The sequence below is a fragment of the Oncorhynchus mykiss genome, chromosome 30 (assembly GCF_057628025.1).
Source record: "Oncorhynchus mykiss isolate SJ-2025 chromosome 30, ASM5762802v1, whole genome shotgun sequence".
NCBI lineage: Eukaryota > Metazoa > Chordata > Actinopteri > Salmoniformes > Salmonidae > Oncorhynchus > Oncorhynchus mykiss.
Window position 1 is genome coordinate 10922931 of NC_143051.1, and position 17957 is coordinate 10940887.

The 17957-nt window shown below is 47.2% G+C and overlaps 1 protein-coding gene across 1 annotated transcript in view; it reads left to right on the top strand.

Annotated features, from left to right (window-relative positions):
* The first annotated feature begins 7075 nt into the window (after positions 1-7075).
* LOC110487935 (E3 ubiquitin-protein ligase MYLIP-A) overlaps positions 7076-17957 on the top strand; it is a 39831-nt gene continuing 28949 nt past the window's right edge. The window contains exons 1-2 of the mRNA XM_021559855.3: positions 7076-7476; positions 10247-10437. Of these exons, the coding sequence (XP_021415530.1) occupies positions 7390-7476; positions 10247-10437 (278 nt within the window). The 5' untranslated portion in view covers positions 7076-7389. The remainder of the gene's footprint in view (positions 7477-10246; positions 10438-17957) is intronic.

Genomic DNA, 17957 nt, shown 5'->3' on the forward strand with positions numbered 1-17957 from the left:
TATCCCATTCCAGCCATTACAATGAGCCCGTCCTCCTGTAGCTCCTCCCACTAGCCTCCACTGATGGGTCTCATGTTGTTTTCATGATGAGTTCCCTTAATGTCATAACATCTCTGAGTGATTGGATTCTGAGCACATTTAGCCTGTATGCTTGCCAGCTGCAATCCGCACACACACACACAGCCCCCCCCGGGGAGTTACAGTGGCATTGCTGGAATCATTTACTGTCCCCCCTGCTCACAGTGAAATACAACAGGGCCGATTCACACGCTCCCACATGGCCGAATAAAACCATTCCTCCTACAGCCCTGCACCAAAGATATTGGACATTCTGAACAACTCAACTTAGAAGAGATCTTAAAAATACATTGGAAGAGATGATCACAAGCCATGATTTTCTCATTGCTCTGCTTTAATGGAATGTCACATACTGTAGATGCAATGAGAGGCTGTCTCTATGGCGTGCTGGTTAGTACTAGCTAGTTTATCTTTGATGTATTGAGAGGCTGTCTCTATGGCATGCTGGTTAGTACTAGCTAGTATTGCTCCTAGCCTGCAGCTTCTGCATTACTGAGAGATGCTCAAGTGTTTTAGTACTCTATCTCTTGACACAATGATGAAAATAATCATGGCCTCTAAACCTTCAAGCTGCATACTGGACCCTATTCCAACTAAACTACTGAAAGAGCTGCTTTCTGTGCTTGGCCCTCCTATGTTGAACATAATAAACGGCTCTCTATCCACCGGATGTGTACCAAACTCACTAAAAGTGGCAGTAATAAAGTCTCTCTTGAAAAAGCCAAACCTTGACCCAGAAAATATAAAAAACTATCGGCCTATATCGAATCTTCCATTCCTCTCAAAAATTTTAGAAAAGGCTGTTTCGCAGAAACTCACTGCCTTCCTGAAGACAAACAATGTATACGAAATGCTTCAGTCTGGTTTTAGACCCCATCATAGCACTGAGACGGCACTTGTGAAGGTGGTAAATGACATTTTAATGCATCGGACCGAGGCTCTGCATCTGTCCTCGTGCTCCTAGACCTTAGTGCTGCTTTTGATACCATCGATCACCACATTCTTTTGGAGAGATTGGAAACCCAAATTGGTCTACACGGACAAGTTCTGGCCTGGTTTAGATCTTATCTGTCGGAAAGATATCAGTTTGTCTCTGTGAATGGTTTGTCCTCTGACAAATCAACTGTAAATGTAGGTGTTCCTCAAGGTTCCGTTTTAGGACCACTATTGTTTTCACTATATATTTTACCTCTTGGGGATGTTATTCGAAAACATAATGTTAACTTTCACTGCTATGCGGATGACACACAGCTGTACATTTCAATGAAACATGGTGAAGCCCCAAAATTGCCCTTGCTAGAAGCATGTGTTTCAGACATAAGGAAGTGGATGGCTGCAGACTTTCTACTTTTAAACTCGGACAAAACAGAGATGCTTGTTCTAGGTCCCAAGAAACAAAGAGATCTTCTGTTGAATCTGACAATTAATCTTAATGGTTGTACAGTCGTCTCAAATAATCTGTGAAGGACCTCGGCGTTACTCTGGACCCTGATCTCTCTTTTGAAGAACATATCAAGACCATTTCAAGGACAGCTTTTTTAATCTACGTAACATTGCAAAAATCAGAAACTTTCTGTCCAAAAATGATGCAGAAAAATTAATCCATGCTTTTGTCACTTCTAGGTTAGACTACTGCAATGCTCTACTTTCTGGCTACCCGGATAAAGCACTAAATAAACTTCAGTTAGTGCTAAATACGGCTGCTAGAATCCTGACTAGAACCGAAAAATGTGATCATATTACTCCAGTGCTAGCCTCTCTACACTGGCTTCCTGTCAAAACAAGGGCTGATTTCAAGGTTTTACTGCTAACCTACAAAGCATTACATGGGCTTGCTCCTACCTATCTCTCTGATTTGGTCCTGCCGTGCATACCTACACGTACGCTACGGTCACAAGACGCAGGCCTCCTAATTGTCCCTAGAATTTCTAAGCAAACAGCTGGAGGCAGGGCTTTCTCCTATAGAGCTCCATTTTTATGGAACGGTCTGCCTACCCATGTCAGAGACGCAAACTCGGTCTCAAACTTTAAGTCTTTACTGAAGACTCATCTCTTCAGTGGGTCATATGATTGAGTGGTGTGTGGCCCAGGAGTGGGAAGGTGAACGGAAAGGCTCTGGAGCAACGAACCGCCTTTGCTGTCTCTGCCTGGCCGGTTCCCCTCTTTCCACTGGGATTCTCTGCCTCTAACCCTATTACAGGGGCTGAGTCACTGGCTTACTGAGGCTCTCTCATGCCGTCCCTGGAGGGGGTGCGTCATCTGAGTGGGTTGATTCACTGATGTGGTCATCCTGTCTGGGTTGGCGCCCCCCCCCCCCCCCCTTGGGTTGTGCCGTGGCGGAGGTCTTTGTGGGCTATACTCAGCCTTGTCTCAGGATGGTAAGTTGGTGGTTGAAGATATCCCTCTAGTGGTGTGGGGGCTGTGCTTTGGCAAAGTGGGTGGGGTTATATCCTTCCTGTTTGGCCCTGTCCGGGGGTGTCCTCGGATGGGGCCACAGTGTCTCCTGACCCCTCCTGTCTCAGCCTCCAGTATTTATGCTGCAGTAGTTTGTGTCAGGGGGCTAGGGTCAGTTTGTTATATCTGGAGTACTTCTCCTGTCCTATTCGTTGTCCTGTGTGAATCTAAGTGTGCGTTCTCTAATTCTCTCCTTCTCTCTTTCGTTCTCTCTCTCGGAGGACCTGAGCCCTAGGACCATGCCCCAGGACTACCTGACATGATGACTCCTTGCTGTCCCCAGTCTACCTAGTCATGCTGCTGCTCCAGTTTCAACTGTTCTGCCTTATTATTATTCGACCATGCTGGTCATTTATGAACATTTGAACATCTTGGCCATGTTCTGTTATAATCTCCACCCGGCACAGCCAGAAGAGGACTGGCCACCCCACATAGCCTGGTTCCTCTCTAGGTTTCTTCCTAGGTTTTGGCCTTTCTAGGGAGTTTTTCCTAGCCACCGTGCTTCTACACCTGCATTGCTTGCTGTTTGGGGTTTTAGACTGGGTTTCTGTACAGCACTTTGAGATATCAGCTGATGTACGAAGGGCTATATAAATACATTTGATTTGATTTGATTTGACCTCCTCCTGAGAGTCGATGTTGCAGGTCCACAGAGACCTCCTCCTGAGAGTTGATGTTGCAGGTCCACAGAGACCTCCTCCTGAGAGTTGATGTTGTAGGTCCACAGAGACCTCCTCCTGAGAGTTGATGTTGCAGGTCCACAGAGACCTCCTCCTGAGAGTTGATGTTGCAGGTCTACAGAGAGTTAAAGCAGCAAACACTGATGGCATATTTAAACAATGTGAGTAGTGTATATCAAGACCCAACTCCAATGCCTCAGGGTAATCTGAACACATAATTGGATGGCCAGACTGCAGTCACGGTAAACTTAGTACTAATTCTACAGTGATGACATCGCAATATGTCTCACTGGCAAACATCCTGGTCATGGGAGAACAGGAGAGTAAACTGTGTTGAGGTTTCAGGTGTGTGTGTGTGTGTGTGTGTGTGTGTGTGTGTGTGTGTGAGGCTGTGTGTGTGTGTGTATGCGTATGTGCATGCATGTGTGTGTGGTGTGTGTGTGTGTGTGTGTGTGTGTGTGTGCCTGTATGCGTGTGTGTGTCTCCGGTGGTGTCTTAGTGTGAAGGTCTCTCTGTGGACAGGGACTAGTCCCTGGGTGACTGATCTGCAGATCACGTCCAAATCAAATCCCCTCTCTTCTCTTCTATCATGTGGTGGTGTTGAACAGTCACTCATCTGAATTAGTCCCAAATGGCACCCTATTCCATATGTCATCCACTATTTTTGACATCAGTCCTATCCGCCCTGGTCAAAAGTAGTGCACTACAAAGAAAATAACGGTTCCATTTGGGACACCGTCCGCACAACAAATGAAAAATTAACCTCTCTGCTTCTTACATTTCAAATGAAAAATAAAGAATAAAATATAAAGTTGTGGGATATGATTGTAAAACAGTGATCTTTTAGCAGTCGAAAGGACAAATATTCAGCAGGAGGCAGGCAGGTAGAGGTGCAAATGACTGTTGGATTTATTTACACAGTGCTGGGGTTCAAGAGGATGGTGGTACAATTACAAATAATATATATATATATATATATATATATATATATATATATATATATATATATATATATATTATACAAACTTCTGACTTTAAATGTCAGCATTCCTAAAGAAAAAGGCCTCTTTTCAGCCAAAACCTGTCCTTACTGTACAAGGCACAGGTGGGGTCTCCTAGGCTCAAACACAGCCTTCCCAGTGAGTTACCAAACATGAACTGACGAGAACACTGGTAGTGTCAATACTAGACTAGCTGCATCAGGACACTGGTAGTTTCAACACTAGACTAGCTGCATCAGGACACTGGTAGTGTCAACACTAGACTAGCTGCATCAGGACACTGGTAGTTTCCACACTAGACTAGCTGCATCAGGACACTGGTAGTGTCAACACTAGACTAGCTGCATCAGGACACTGGTAGTTTCAACACTAGACTAGCTGCATCAGAACACTGGTAGTGTCAACACTAGACTAGCTGCATCAGAACACTGGTAGTGTCAACACTAGACTAGCTACATCAGGACACTGGTAGTTTCAACACTAGACTAGCTGCATCAGAACACTGGTAGTTTCAACACTAGACTAGCTGCATCAGGACACTGGTAGTGTCAACACTAGACTAGCTACATCAGGACACTGGTAGTTTCAACACTAGACTAGCTGCATCAGGACACTGGTAGTTTCAACACTAGACTAGCTGCATCAGGACACTGGTAGTTTCAACACTAGACTAGCTGCATCAGGACACTGGTAGTGTCAACACTAGACTAGCTACATCAGGACACTGGTAGTGTCAATACTAGACTAGCTACATCAGGACACTGGTAGTGTCAACACTAGACTAGCTGCATCAGGACACTGGTAGTGTCAACACTAGACTAGCTACATCAGGACACTGGTAGTGTCAATACTAGACTAGCTACATCAGGACACTGGTAGTGTCAACACTAGACTAGCTGCATCAGAACACTGGTAGTTTCCACACTAGACTAGCTGCATCAGGACACTGCTAGTTTCAACACTAGACTAGCTGCATCAGGACACTGGTAGTTTCCACACTAGACTAGCTGCATCAGGACACTGCTAGTTTCAACACTAGACTAGCTGCATCAGGACACTGGTAGTTTACACACTAGACTAGCTGCATCAGGACACTGGTAGTTTACACACTAGACTAGCTGCATCAGGACACTGGTAGTGTCAACACTAGACTAGCTGCATCAGGACACTGGTAGTTTCCACACTAGACTAGCTGCATCAGGACACTGGTAGTGTCAACACTAGACTAGCTGCATCAGGACACTGGTAGTTTACACACTAGACTAGCTGCATCAGGACACTGGTAGTTTACACACTAGACTAGCTACATCAGGACACTGGTAGTTTACACACTAGACTAGCTACATCAGGACACTGGTAGTTTACACACTAGACTAGCTGCATCAGGACACTGGTAGTTTCCACACTAGACTAGCTGCATCAGGACACTGGTAGTGTCAACACTAGACTAGCTGCATCAGGACACTGGTAGTTTCCACACTAGACTAGCTGCATCAGGACACTGGTAGTGTCAACACTAGACTAGCTGCATCAGGACACTGGTAGTTTCCACACTAGACTAGCTGCATCAGGACACTGGTAGTTTCCACACTAGACTAGCTGCATCAGGACACATAGTTTCTGACCAGTAGACTCGATGGGCAGGCAGGCAGCCCAGCTCCCTGGTGTCCTTTGGAAGGGTGCAGAAGGTCAAACAGCTGGCTGAGTTGAACACCACACTAATGCACTGACAACGCAGTTCAGGAAGCTGGGATGCCTCTCTCTCTCTCTCTCTCTCTCTCTCTCTCACTCACTCACTCACAGGCTTGACCTGTCTCAATCCACATTACATCTCTCCTGCTATCCGATCTTAAAGTCAGTAGAACATCAGGGTCACAGGCCAATTCATACAGTTATTGTCACAGACAGTTATTTTCAAAGCAGTACTTGGTGGATGACATTTTGAGGCCAACGTCCCTTTTCAAATGTCCCTCTCTGTGAAAGACTCAAATGTCCCTCTCTGTGAAAGACTCAAATGTCCCTCTCTGTGAAAGACTCAAATGTCCCTCTCTGTGAAAGACTCAAATGGACAAAGGAAAACAGGACATTTTGCATCCAACTGCCATGCAGCTTTGACAGACTTAAATTGTGTTTTTATGTCAGTATAGATGAAGGTCGTTGACAGTCTCCCCCTACAATCATCCACACACATGCACAACAATATACTGCTGCATTGTTACTGATGTCAAGCACATCGATGTGTGAACATGGGGTTTGTGGTGCGTGTTTCTCCGTGGGAAATGAGTGCAGTTCATTAAAACCACACAATAACAGGATGATACGTTTCCATCCTATTCCGCCTGTCTGTCATGATAGGAGATTTATAAACACACGAAGAAGAAATGCTCCCCTTTTAAATCACATCTAACTCGTGAAGATCACACAGGAAGTAACTAATAGCCGTTGCAGAAAGGTGAAAAATAAAAACAACTGCTGTGTGTGAAACATGTTGTCTGACATTGGCTACACAGTAGGCTGCTGAATGTCAACAACATAGAGACAGGTATGCCTAACTAGCCACAGGACAATTTACAGGAATAGACTTTGCTCACAAGGCAAGGAAGCGTATTTGGGCAAAAACAATGGGAGCTTTTAGCATTAACAATTCAGATACTTTTGAAAGCAAGCACCAAAATAAATGGTTGGGGCCACATAGTTCTCCACTGTTGCTATATTCTATCAGTATTCCAATGCATTATTAATTCATATGCAGCTCCCAACTTACTCATGCAACTCAACTCAGATATTTCCATGGATAGTCAACTCTTCCTAAGCAGGTGAAGGTTCCGTATATTTATGGAAGGTGAAATTAGCTGCGCACTCAGAAGGGGGCGCCTTGGCCGTCCTCGTCCTGCGTTGTAAAGCCACCATCTCGTTCGGACATGACCGGGGCTCGCGGTTGGCAGGTTTGTGGCTGAGAATATGCTAAACGCTCTGTCATTGGCTGCTTCCGAGTAAACAGTGCTTTGGCATAGCAATTGATATCCTACAGCTGGAAGGTAGTGTTTGTCACACAAAGTGAGAGGGCTCAGAAAGTGTACGAAAGCTTAATGTAGGGTCTCAAAAGGAGGGATACCGAGGTTGTTTATTTTTTTAAAGAGAGGTATAGACCAAAGCTAAACTATTAGATTGCCAAAATGCTTTGCCATGTTACCCGGCCGGATTCGGTGGTTATGGAAGTGGAAGTTGATACGAAGGCGAATGGTGAAGACTGTCTGAATAAGGTATGGATAGTGGATACTAATTTAATTACCCCCTTTTCAGGATGTTAATACGTTATTTATAACATATAACATTTGTGTCAAATTCCAGTGAATATTGTCCTGCAAGTGTAATTTACAGTGAAATGTTCAGATTGAAACGCAACACTTGGCAACATGAGCGCGTGTGTTGGTTTGTCGAGATGATAAATCCAAATGTTGATGTACAGGCGAAGTTCAATGTTATTTGCTAGATTTTCTGCCAACGTCAGTTATCTCGAAATGGCATTCTCTGTCAAATGATAGACTACCTACCCATACATTGTCACACACAGCATTACAAATGATTATTAATTTAATCTGTAATTTTATTACATTTTTCCTCTATCGTGCAACAATGTTGCTTTGGTCGAAAATAAGTTGGCTATATTTTCCGTGAAATATTCCCCCCCCCCCATCAAACTCATTAAATTGGTGATTTCCTAAATCGGTAATTTACTATTAAGGTTCTTTCCGAGGGAGTTGTTTCCTGGTAGTATATTCGCGAGGAAAGGCTTTGTCAAGCCAAGGTTACTTCAGTTCATTTGGTTCCCCGGTGCATGCTTGGCAAATTGGCAATGCTGTTGTGAAGCTTGAATGGGGGTTCCCATTGTTGACTAGATCAACATTGAATATACAATAGTTCCAAATTGCTGCGAAATCCGTTTTGAAAGAGTTAATAAATACTATCACGCGTGCACAGAGCTGCTGGTGTCAGACTGTACATATATTCATGTTTCTATTGTGTTATGGACTGTACGTTTGTTGATGTGTAACTGTGTTTTGTTGTCGCTTTGCTTTATCTTGGCCAGGTCGCCGTTGTAATTGAGAACTTGTTCTCAACTTGCCTACCTGGTTAAATGAAGGTGAAAAAAAATAATGTAATGTTAGTCCTCAAACCAGGAAATAAAAGGAACCAATGTGAATTTATCGGAGGCTTTAATCGCCTTGTTTTCTAATGAGTTCTATCCATTTTATATCATATGCACAGCGCGTTGACACTAGTCCTCATCCTCCGTCCCGTCTGGAAGTAGGCTGTCCTTGACGTTATGTAACTCCATCCCGTCTGGAAGAAGGCTGTCCTTGACGTTGTGTAACTCCGTCCCGTCTGGAAGTAGGCTGTCCTTGATGTTATGTAACTCTGTCCCGTCTGGAAGTAGGCTGTCCTTGACGTTATGTAACTCTGTCCCGTCTGGAAGTAGGCTGTCCTTGACGTTATGTAACTCTGTCCCGTCTGGAAGTAGGCTGTCCTTGACGTTATGTAACTCTGTCCCGTCTGGAAGTAGGCTGTCCTTGATGTTATGTAACTCCGTCCCGTCTGGAAGTAGGCTGTCCTTGATGTTATGTAACTCCGTCCCGTCTGGAAGTAGGCTGTCCTTGACGTTATGTAACTCTGTCCCGTCTGGAAGAAGGCTGTCCTTGACGTTGTGTAACTCCGTCCCGTCTGGAAGTAGGCTGTCCTTGACGTTATGTAACTCCGTCCCGTCTGGAAGTAGGCTGTCCTTGACGTTATGTAACTCCGTCCCGTCTGGAAGTAGGCTGTCCTTGACGTTATGTAACTCTGTCCCGTCTGGAAGTAGGCTGTCCTTGACGTTATGTAACTCTGTCCTGTCTGGAAGTAGGCTGTCCTTGATGTTATGTAACTCCGTCCCGTCTGGAAGTAGGCTGTCCTTGATGTTATGTAACTCCGTCCCGTCTGGAAGTAGGCTGTCCTTGACGTTGTGTAACTCCGTCCCGTCTGGAAGTAGGCTGTCCTTGATGTTATGTAACTCCGTCCCGTCTGGAAGTAGGCTGTCCTTGACGTTATGTAACTCTGTCCCGTCTGGAAGTAGGCTGTCCTTGACGTTATGTAACTCTGTCCCGTCTGGAAGTAGGCTGTCCTTGATGTTATGTAACTCAGTCCCGTCTGGAAGTAGGCTGTCCTTGATGTTATGTAACTCTGTCCCGTCTGGAAGTAGGCTGTCCTTGATGTTATGTAACTCCGTCCCGTCTGGAAGTAGGCTGTCCTTGATGTTATGTAACTCCGTCCCGTCTGGAAGTAGGCTGTCCTTGACGTTATGTAACTCTGTCCCGTCTGGAAGAAGGCTGTCCTTGACGTTGTGTAACTCCGTCCCGTCTGGAAGTAGGCTGTCCTTGACGTTATGTAACTCCGTCCCGTCTGGAAGAAGGCTGTCCTTGACGTTGTGTAACTCCGTCCCGTCTGGAAGTAGGCTGTCCTTGACGTTATGTAACTCCGTCCCGTCTGGAAGTAGGCTGTCCTTGACGTTATGTAACTCCGTCCCGTCTGGAAGTATGCTGTCCTTGACGTTATGTAACTCTGTCCCGTCTGGAAGTAGGCTGTCCTTGACGTTATGTAACTCTGTCCTGTCTGGAAGTAGGCTGTCCTTGACGTTATGTAACTCAGTTTCTTTCTTGTCGCTGTTGAGAGGCGCGTGGGATGCGCTCGAGGTGAGTTGTATTATCAGGTGAAAAAGATCCCATGTGTTTTCCATCAACGCTCCCACTGGCTTTACGGCCTGCATATTGATGTGTACGAGCCACGGAGTCAATGGCAAAGGCAAAAAATTGTCATAAAAAAAATACACGGTAAACTCAGTCTCATGTTTTATTGAAGATGCGCTAGACTTTTTTTTAGGCCTTCACAAACCAAATCAACTGAGGTTTTACTTTGATAGAATGACTATTCTGTGGGTTTGACTGGTTTCCCCCTGATCACTTTGTTTAACCTAACACACTGAATTCTTCTATTCTAAAGGTGTGTAGGAAGTTGGGAATCCTAGAGGTGGACTACTTTGGCCTGCAGTTCTCAGGCAATAAAGGAGAGAACCTGTGGCTCAACCTCAGGAACAGAATCTGTCAGCAGGTGGACAATCTGACTCCCTGCCGACTCCGGCTTCGAGTCAAGTTCTTTGTGGAACCACATCTCATACTCCAGGAACAGACGAGGTATGGATATTCTGTATCACACACACACACACACACACACACTCTTATTACCACATGGTCCTTACATCGTCTTGTTATGATGGGAAAAGGAAGCTAAATAAATCTAGGGCATGTTACTCATTAAATATTCATATTTTAACATATTCTCTAACTCAACCCTTAACTGTTCAGATTCCCTCTGACTCCAGTCATGTGCTGTAGGAGGAGAAGCTTAACACCCAGATAATTCAGCACCGTACTGTAGCTACTGTATCCTGTGAAGTAAGTTGTGACTTCCTGATTAGGCTCTACAGTGGAGCGAACTACAGTAACCCCGCAGCACACAGGGTTACTACAGGTCATTGTGGAGCAGGGCGGGAGGCATCCAGGAAATGGGAACTCTGTAAAGGCTCTGTTGCTGATGCCTGCCTGGTCCTGCCTGCTGAGAGCTATACAGCCCTCCCCAGACCTTCCCTGCTGGCTCTCATTCAAGTGAATGAAGTAGAAGTGGGCTTTACTTCAACATTTGTTTCTCTTTGCTTTTGGTTTCTTTTCTTTTGTTGACTTTCTCATTTAAGGAGAAGCGTCCTTGTTCTTGTGCATTTCTCTGTTGTTAGTTTCTTTTGGCGTTTGACAGTCTCAAAGGCACGTCTCACCGTTGTGAATGTGTTTAAATGCTAAAATGCTTTTACTACATACTCAGAAAATATGCATGAGTTAAAATAACTATAAAAAGACCAGTGTGAAAGGCTTTTTTTCTCATTTAATATGCTCTTAGCTCTGTATTTTGTCAGACTCATTTTTGAAATCGTTCTTCTTTTCCACAAACAAACCAGAGAATAAATGATCCAGTCTTCCAAAGAAAGCATGTTGATACTTCTCTAGTGAATACCCTGACACGCTGACTTCATCAGGCTGATAGATACCCTGACACGCTGACTTCATCAGGCTGATAGATACCCTGACACGCTGACTTCATCAGGCTGATAGATGGCCTGACACGCTGACTTCATCAGGCTGATAGATGGCCTGACACGCTGACTTCATCAGGCTGATAGATGGCCTGACACGCTGACTTCATCAGGCTGATAGATGGCCTGACACGCTGACTTCATCAGGCTGATAGATGGCCTGACACGCTGACTTCATCAGGCTGATAGATGGCCTGACACGCTGACTTCATCAGGCTGATAGATGGCCTGACACGCTGACTTCATCAGGCTGATAGATACCCTGACACGCTGACTTCATCAGGCTGATAGATACCCTGACACGCTGACTTCATCAGTCTGATAGATACCCTGACACGCTGACTTCATCAGGCTGATAGATACCCTGACACGCTGACTTCATCAGGCTGATAGATACCCTGACACGCTGACTTCATCAGGCTGATAGATACCCTGACACGCTGACTTCATCAGGCTGATAGATACCCTGACACGCTGACTTCATCAGGCTGATAGATACCCTGACACGCTGACTTCATCAGGCTGATAGATACCCTGACACGCTGACTTCATCAGGCTGATAGATACCCTGACACGCTGACTTCATCAGGCTGATAGATACCCTGACACGCTGACTTCATCAGGCTGATAGATACCCTGACACGCTGACTTCATCAGGCTGATAGATACCCTGACACGCTGACTTCATCAGGCTGATAGATACCCTGACACGCTGACTTCATCAGGCTGATAGATACCCTGACACGCTGACTTCATCAGGCTGATAGATACCCTGACACGCTGACTTCATCAGGCTGATAGATACCCTGACACGCTGACTTCATCAGGCTGATAGATACCCTGACACGCTGACTTCATCAGGCTGATAGATACCCTGACACGCTGACTTCATCAGGCTGATAGATACCCTGACACGCTGACTTCATCAGGCTGATAGATACCCTGACACGCTGACTTCATCAGGCTGATAGATACCCTGACACGCTGACTTCATCAGGCTGATAGACACGCTGACTTCATCAGGCTGATAGACACGCTGACTTCATCAGGCTGATAGACACGCTGACTTCATCAGGCTGATAGATACGCTGACTTCATCAGGCTGATAGATACCCTGACACGCTGACTTCATCAGGCTGATAGATAACCTGACATGCTGACTTCATCAGGCTGATAGATACCCTGACACGCTGACTTCATCAGGCTGATAGATACCCTGACACGCTGACTTCATCAGGCTGATAGATACCCTGACACGCTGACTTCATCAGGCTGATAGATACCCTGACACGCTGACTTCATCAGGCTGATAGATACCCTGACACGCTGACTTCATCAGGCTGATAGATACCCTGACACGCTGACTTCATCAGGCTGATAGACACGCTGACTTCATCAGGCTGATAGACACGCTGACTTCATCAGGCTGATAGATACGCTGACTTCATCAGGCTGATAGATACGCTGACTTCATCAGGCTGATAGATACGCTGACTTCATCAGGCTGATAGATACGCTGACTTCATCAGGCTGATAGATACGCTGACTTCATCAGGCTGATAGATACGCTGACTTCATCAGGCTGATAGATACGCTGACTTCATCAGGCTGATAGATACGCTGACTTCATCAGGCTGATAGATACGCTGACTTCATCAGGCTGATAGATACCCTGACTTCATCAGGCTGATAGATACCCTGACTTCATCAGGCTGATAGATACCCTGACTTCATCAGGCTGATAGATACCCTGACTTCATCAGGCTGATAGATACCCTGACTTCATCAGGCTGATAGATACCCTGACTTCATCAGGCTGATAGATACCCTGACACTCTGACTTCATCAGGCTGATAGATAACAGGACCTTGAACCTGGTTGTGTTTTTTTCTTCCCTTCTCCTCCTCCCCTAGCCCTTTAGAGGACCTCTATTGAGAAGTCCTGACTGCATCTCTCATGGAACCCTATTCCCTATATCGTGCACTTCTTTAGACCAGCGACCTATGGGCAGTGCACAATAAAGGGGATAGGGTGCTGTTTGATACACAGAATCTCAACTCGGCTTCTCTTTTGATGTTATTTATAGGGCACTCTGATCTCAGTGTTAACCCTCCCTCTCTACCGCCTGCCCGTTGCAGAAAAACAGCTTTGCATGCAGTATTCATGTTAATATCATCATGTCTATCTTTCCACAGCTGTGGGAGATCCTGTATCATTTAAAGCTGATTCTAACCCCAGTCAGTCAGTCTGCCAGGAGAGGCATCAGATAACTCAGTGTTAGAGTAGAAAAGTGTGTGGGGAGCAGAGCCCCTGAGCTGCTCATCTCCTCTCTCTGTGTCTCTGTGTGTGGGGAGCAGAGCCCCTGAGCTGCTCATCTCCTCTCTCTGTGTCTCTGTGTGTGCACGTTTGGCCAGTAACTGTTCATTAAACAGAGATCTATCCCTCATGGCCAGCAGCCTTCATTTTCCGTCTGGACTCCAAGCACACACTACGGCTTTCTCTCCCCTTACTCCTGACTTATTTCAGGATGGACTGTGTGTGTGTGTCTTTAGGACTGGACAGTGTACCTGTGGAGTTGGGGGGAGGAAAGGGATAGATAAGGGTACTGCTGTCTCCCTCCGCTCGTCACCCAGTTAGACTACTGCTGTCTCTACTCGTCACCCAGTTAGACTACTGCTGTCTCTGCTCGTCACCCAGTTAGACTACTGCTGTCTCTGCCCGTCACCCAGTTAGACTACTGCTGTCTCCCTCCGCCCGTCACCCAGTTAGACTACTGCTGTCTCTGCCCGTCACCCAGTTAGACTACTGCTGTCTCCCTCTGCCCGTCACCCAGTTAGACTACTGCTGTCTCCCTCTGCCCGTCACCCAGTTAGACTACTGCTGTCTCTGCCCGTCACCCAGTTAGACTACTGCTGTCTCCCTCCGCCCATCACCCAGTTAGACTACTGCTGTCTCCCTCCACCCGTCACCCAGTTAGACTACTGCTGTCTCCCTCCACCCGTCACCCAGTTAGACTACTGCTGTCTCCCTCTGCCCGTCACCCAGTTAGACTACTGCTGTCTCTGCCCGTCACCCAGTTAGACTACTGCTGTCTCCCTCCGCCCATCACCCAGTTAGACTACTGCTGTCTCCCTCTGCCCGTCACCCAGTTAGACTACTGCTGTCTCTGCTCGTCACCCAGTTAGACTACTGCTGTCTCTGCTCGTCACCCAGTTAGACTACTGCTGTCTCCCTCTGCTCGTCACCCAGTTAGACTACTGCTGTCTCCCTCTGCTCGTCACCCAGTTAGACTACTGCTGTCTCTGCTCGTCACCCAGTTAGACTACTGCTGTCTCTGCCCGTCACCCAGTTAGACTACTCCTGTCCCCCTCTGCCCGTCACCCAGTTAGACTACTGCTGTCTCCCTCTGCCCGTCACCCAGTTAGACTACTGTTGTCTCCCTCTGCCCGTCACCCAGTTAGACTACTGTTGTCTCCCTCTGCTTGTTTCCCAGTTAGACTACTGCTGTCTCCCTCTGCCCGTCACCCAGTTAGACTACTGCTGTCCCCCTCTGCCCGTCACCCAGTTAGACTACTGTTGTCTCCCTCTGCCCGTCACCCAGTTAGACTACTGCTGTCTCCCTCTGCCCGTCACCCAGTTAGACTACTGTTGTCTCCCTCTGCTCATTTCCCAGTTAGACTACTGCTGTCTCCCTCTGCCCGTCACCCAGTTAGACTACTGTTGTCTCCCTCTGCCCGTCACCCAGTTAGACTACTGTTGTCTCCCTCTGCCCGTCACCCAGTTAGACTACTGCTGTCTCCCTCTGCCCGTCACCCAGTTAGACTACTGCTGTCTCCCTCTGCCCGTCACCCAGTTAGACTACTGCTGTCTCCCTCTGCCCGTCACCCAGTTAGACTACTACTGTCTCCCTCTGCCCGTCACCCAGTTAGACTACTGTTGTCTCCCTCTGCCCGTCACCCAGTTAGACTACTGTTGTCTCCCTCTGCTTGTTTCCCAGTTAGACTACTGCTGTCTCCCTCTGCCCGTCACCCAGTTAGACTACTGCTGTCTCCCTCTGCCCGTCACCCAGTTAGACTACTGCTGTCTCCCTCTGCCCGTCACCCAGTTAGACTACTGCTGTCTCCCTCTGCCCGTCACCCAGTTAGACTACTGCTGTCTCCCTCTGCCCGTCACCCAGTTAGACTACTGCTGTCTCCCTCTGCCCGTCACCCAGTTAGACTACTGCTGTCTCTGCCCGTCACCCAGTTAGACTACTGTTGTCTCTGCCCGTCACCCAGTTAGACTACTGCTGTCTCCCTCTGCCCGTCACCCAGTTAGACTACTGCTGTCTCTGCCCGTCACCCAGTTAGACTACTGCTGTCTCTGCCCGTCACCCAGTTAGACTACTGCTGTCTCTGCCCGTCACCCAGTTAGACTACTGTTGTCTCTGCCCGTCACCCAGTTAGACTACTGTTGTCTCTGCCGTCACCCAGTTAGACTACTGTTGTCTCTGCTCGTCACCCAGTTAGACTACTGCTGTCTCTGCCCGTCACCCAGTTAGACTACTGCTGTCTCTGCCCGTCACCCAGTTAGACTACTGTTGTCTCTGCCCGTCACCCAGTTAGACTACTGCTGTCTCTGCCCGTCACCCAGTTAGACTACTGTTGTCTCTGCCCGTCACCCAGTTAGACTACTGTTGTCTCTGCCCGTCACCCAGTTAGACTACTGCTGTCTCTGCTCGTCACCCAGTTAGACTACTGCTGTCTCTGCCCGTCACCCAGTTAGACTACTGCTGTCTCTGCCCGTCACCCAGTTAGACTACTGCTGTCTCTGCTCGTCACCCAGTTAGACTACTGCTGTCTCTGCCCGTCACCCAGTTAGACTACTGCTGTCTCTGCTCGTCACCCAGTTAGACTACTGCTGTCTCTGCCCGTCACCCAGTTAGACTACTGCTGTCTCTGCTCGTCACCCAGTTAGACTACTGCTGTCTCTGCCCGTCACCCAGTTAGACTACTGCTGTCTCTGACCGTCACCCAGTTAGAATACTGCTGTCTCTGCCCGTCACCCAGTTAGACTACTGCTGTCTCTGCCTCTCACACTCCAACCACAAACAGACAGGAGTGCTACGTCACTGCTTGTAAGTTAAGTAGAAATATATAAGAAATATAAGATGTGTTAAATGAATGATATCCAGCTCAGATAGCGCCCCTTGTGTGCACTTCCGGTAATACCATATACCCTGGTATGGTACAGAAACAGTACGACAGTGTGACCATCTGGAGAGCACCCGACCAGTAGACTCTCACAGTGAGAGCAGAACATATAGGTAGAATGCGTGACCGTGTCCAACTCCTATTCCTCCGTCTCTCCTCTGCATGTGCTCTAGTCTATTCCTCCGTCTCTCCTCTGCATGTGCTCTAGTCTATTCCTCCATCTCTCCTCTGCATGTGCTCTAGTCTATTCCTCCATCTCTCCTCTGCATGTGCTCTAGTCTATTGCTCCATCTCTCCTCTGCATGTGCTCTAGTCTATTCCTCCATCTCTCCTCTGCATGTGCTCTAGTCTATTCCTCCGTCTCTCCTCTGCATGTGCTCTAGTCTATTCCTCCATCTCTCCTCTGCATGTGCTCTAGTCTATTCCTCCATCTCTCCTCTGCATGTGCTCTAGTCTATTCCTCCATCTCTCCTCTGCATGTGCTCTAGTCTATTCCTCCATCTCTCCTCTGCATGTGCTCTAGTCTATTCCTCCGTCTCTCCTCTGCATGTGCTCTAGTCTATTCCTCCATCTCTCCTCTGCATGTGCTCTAGTCTATTGCTCCATCTCTCCTCTGCATGTGCTCTTGTCTTCCTCCATCTCTCCTCTGCATGTGCTCTAGTCTATTCCTCATCTATCAGCTTCTTCTGACGGCTACAAGTGTTACACTGCCAGTGTATGAGTGAGAGAGACCCCGGCCAATAGTTTACTAATGAAGGACGACTCTCAGAATCTACTATATACCAATGGAACATGCTCACAAGCTAATATCCACCAATGGAACTGAGTGTTCTTGGCAAGTAACAGTGCTGAATGGTGACCTGGCCCAGGGGGATTTTCCAGCATTATAGGCATGCTCACACTTACCCTCACAGCTATACACACGTACCCTCACAGCTATACGCACTTACCCTCACAGCTATACGCACTTACCCTCACAGCTATACGCACTTACCCTCACAGCTATACGCACTTACCCTCACAGCTATACGCACTTACCCTCACAGCTATACGCACTTACCCTCACAGCTATACGCACTTACCCTCACAGCTATACGCACTTACCCTCACAGCTATACGCACTTACCCTCACAGCTATACGCACTTACCCTCACAGCTATACACACTTACCCTCACAGCTATACACACTTACCCTCACAGCTATACACACTTACCCTCACAGCTATACGAACGCACGTACGTACACCCTGGTACTGGAAAGCCTGCAGGTAGTAACAGATGCTGGAGAGCGTGTGAATTGTCCTTAGTGGGTACAGACGCACGCAGAACGCCAGTATGTACACACTCACTCACGTACGCATATACATGGACCTCTCTC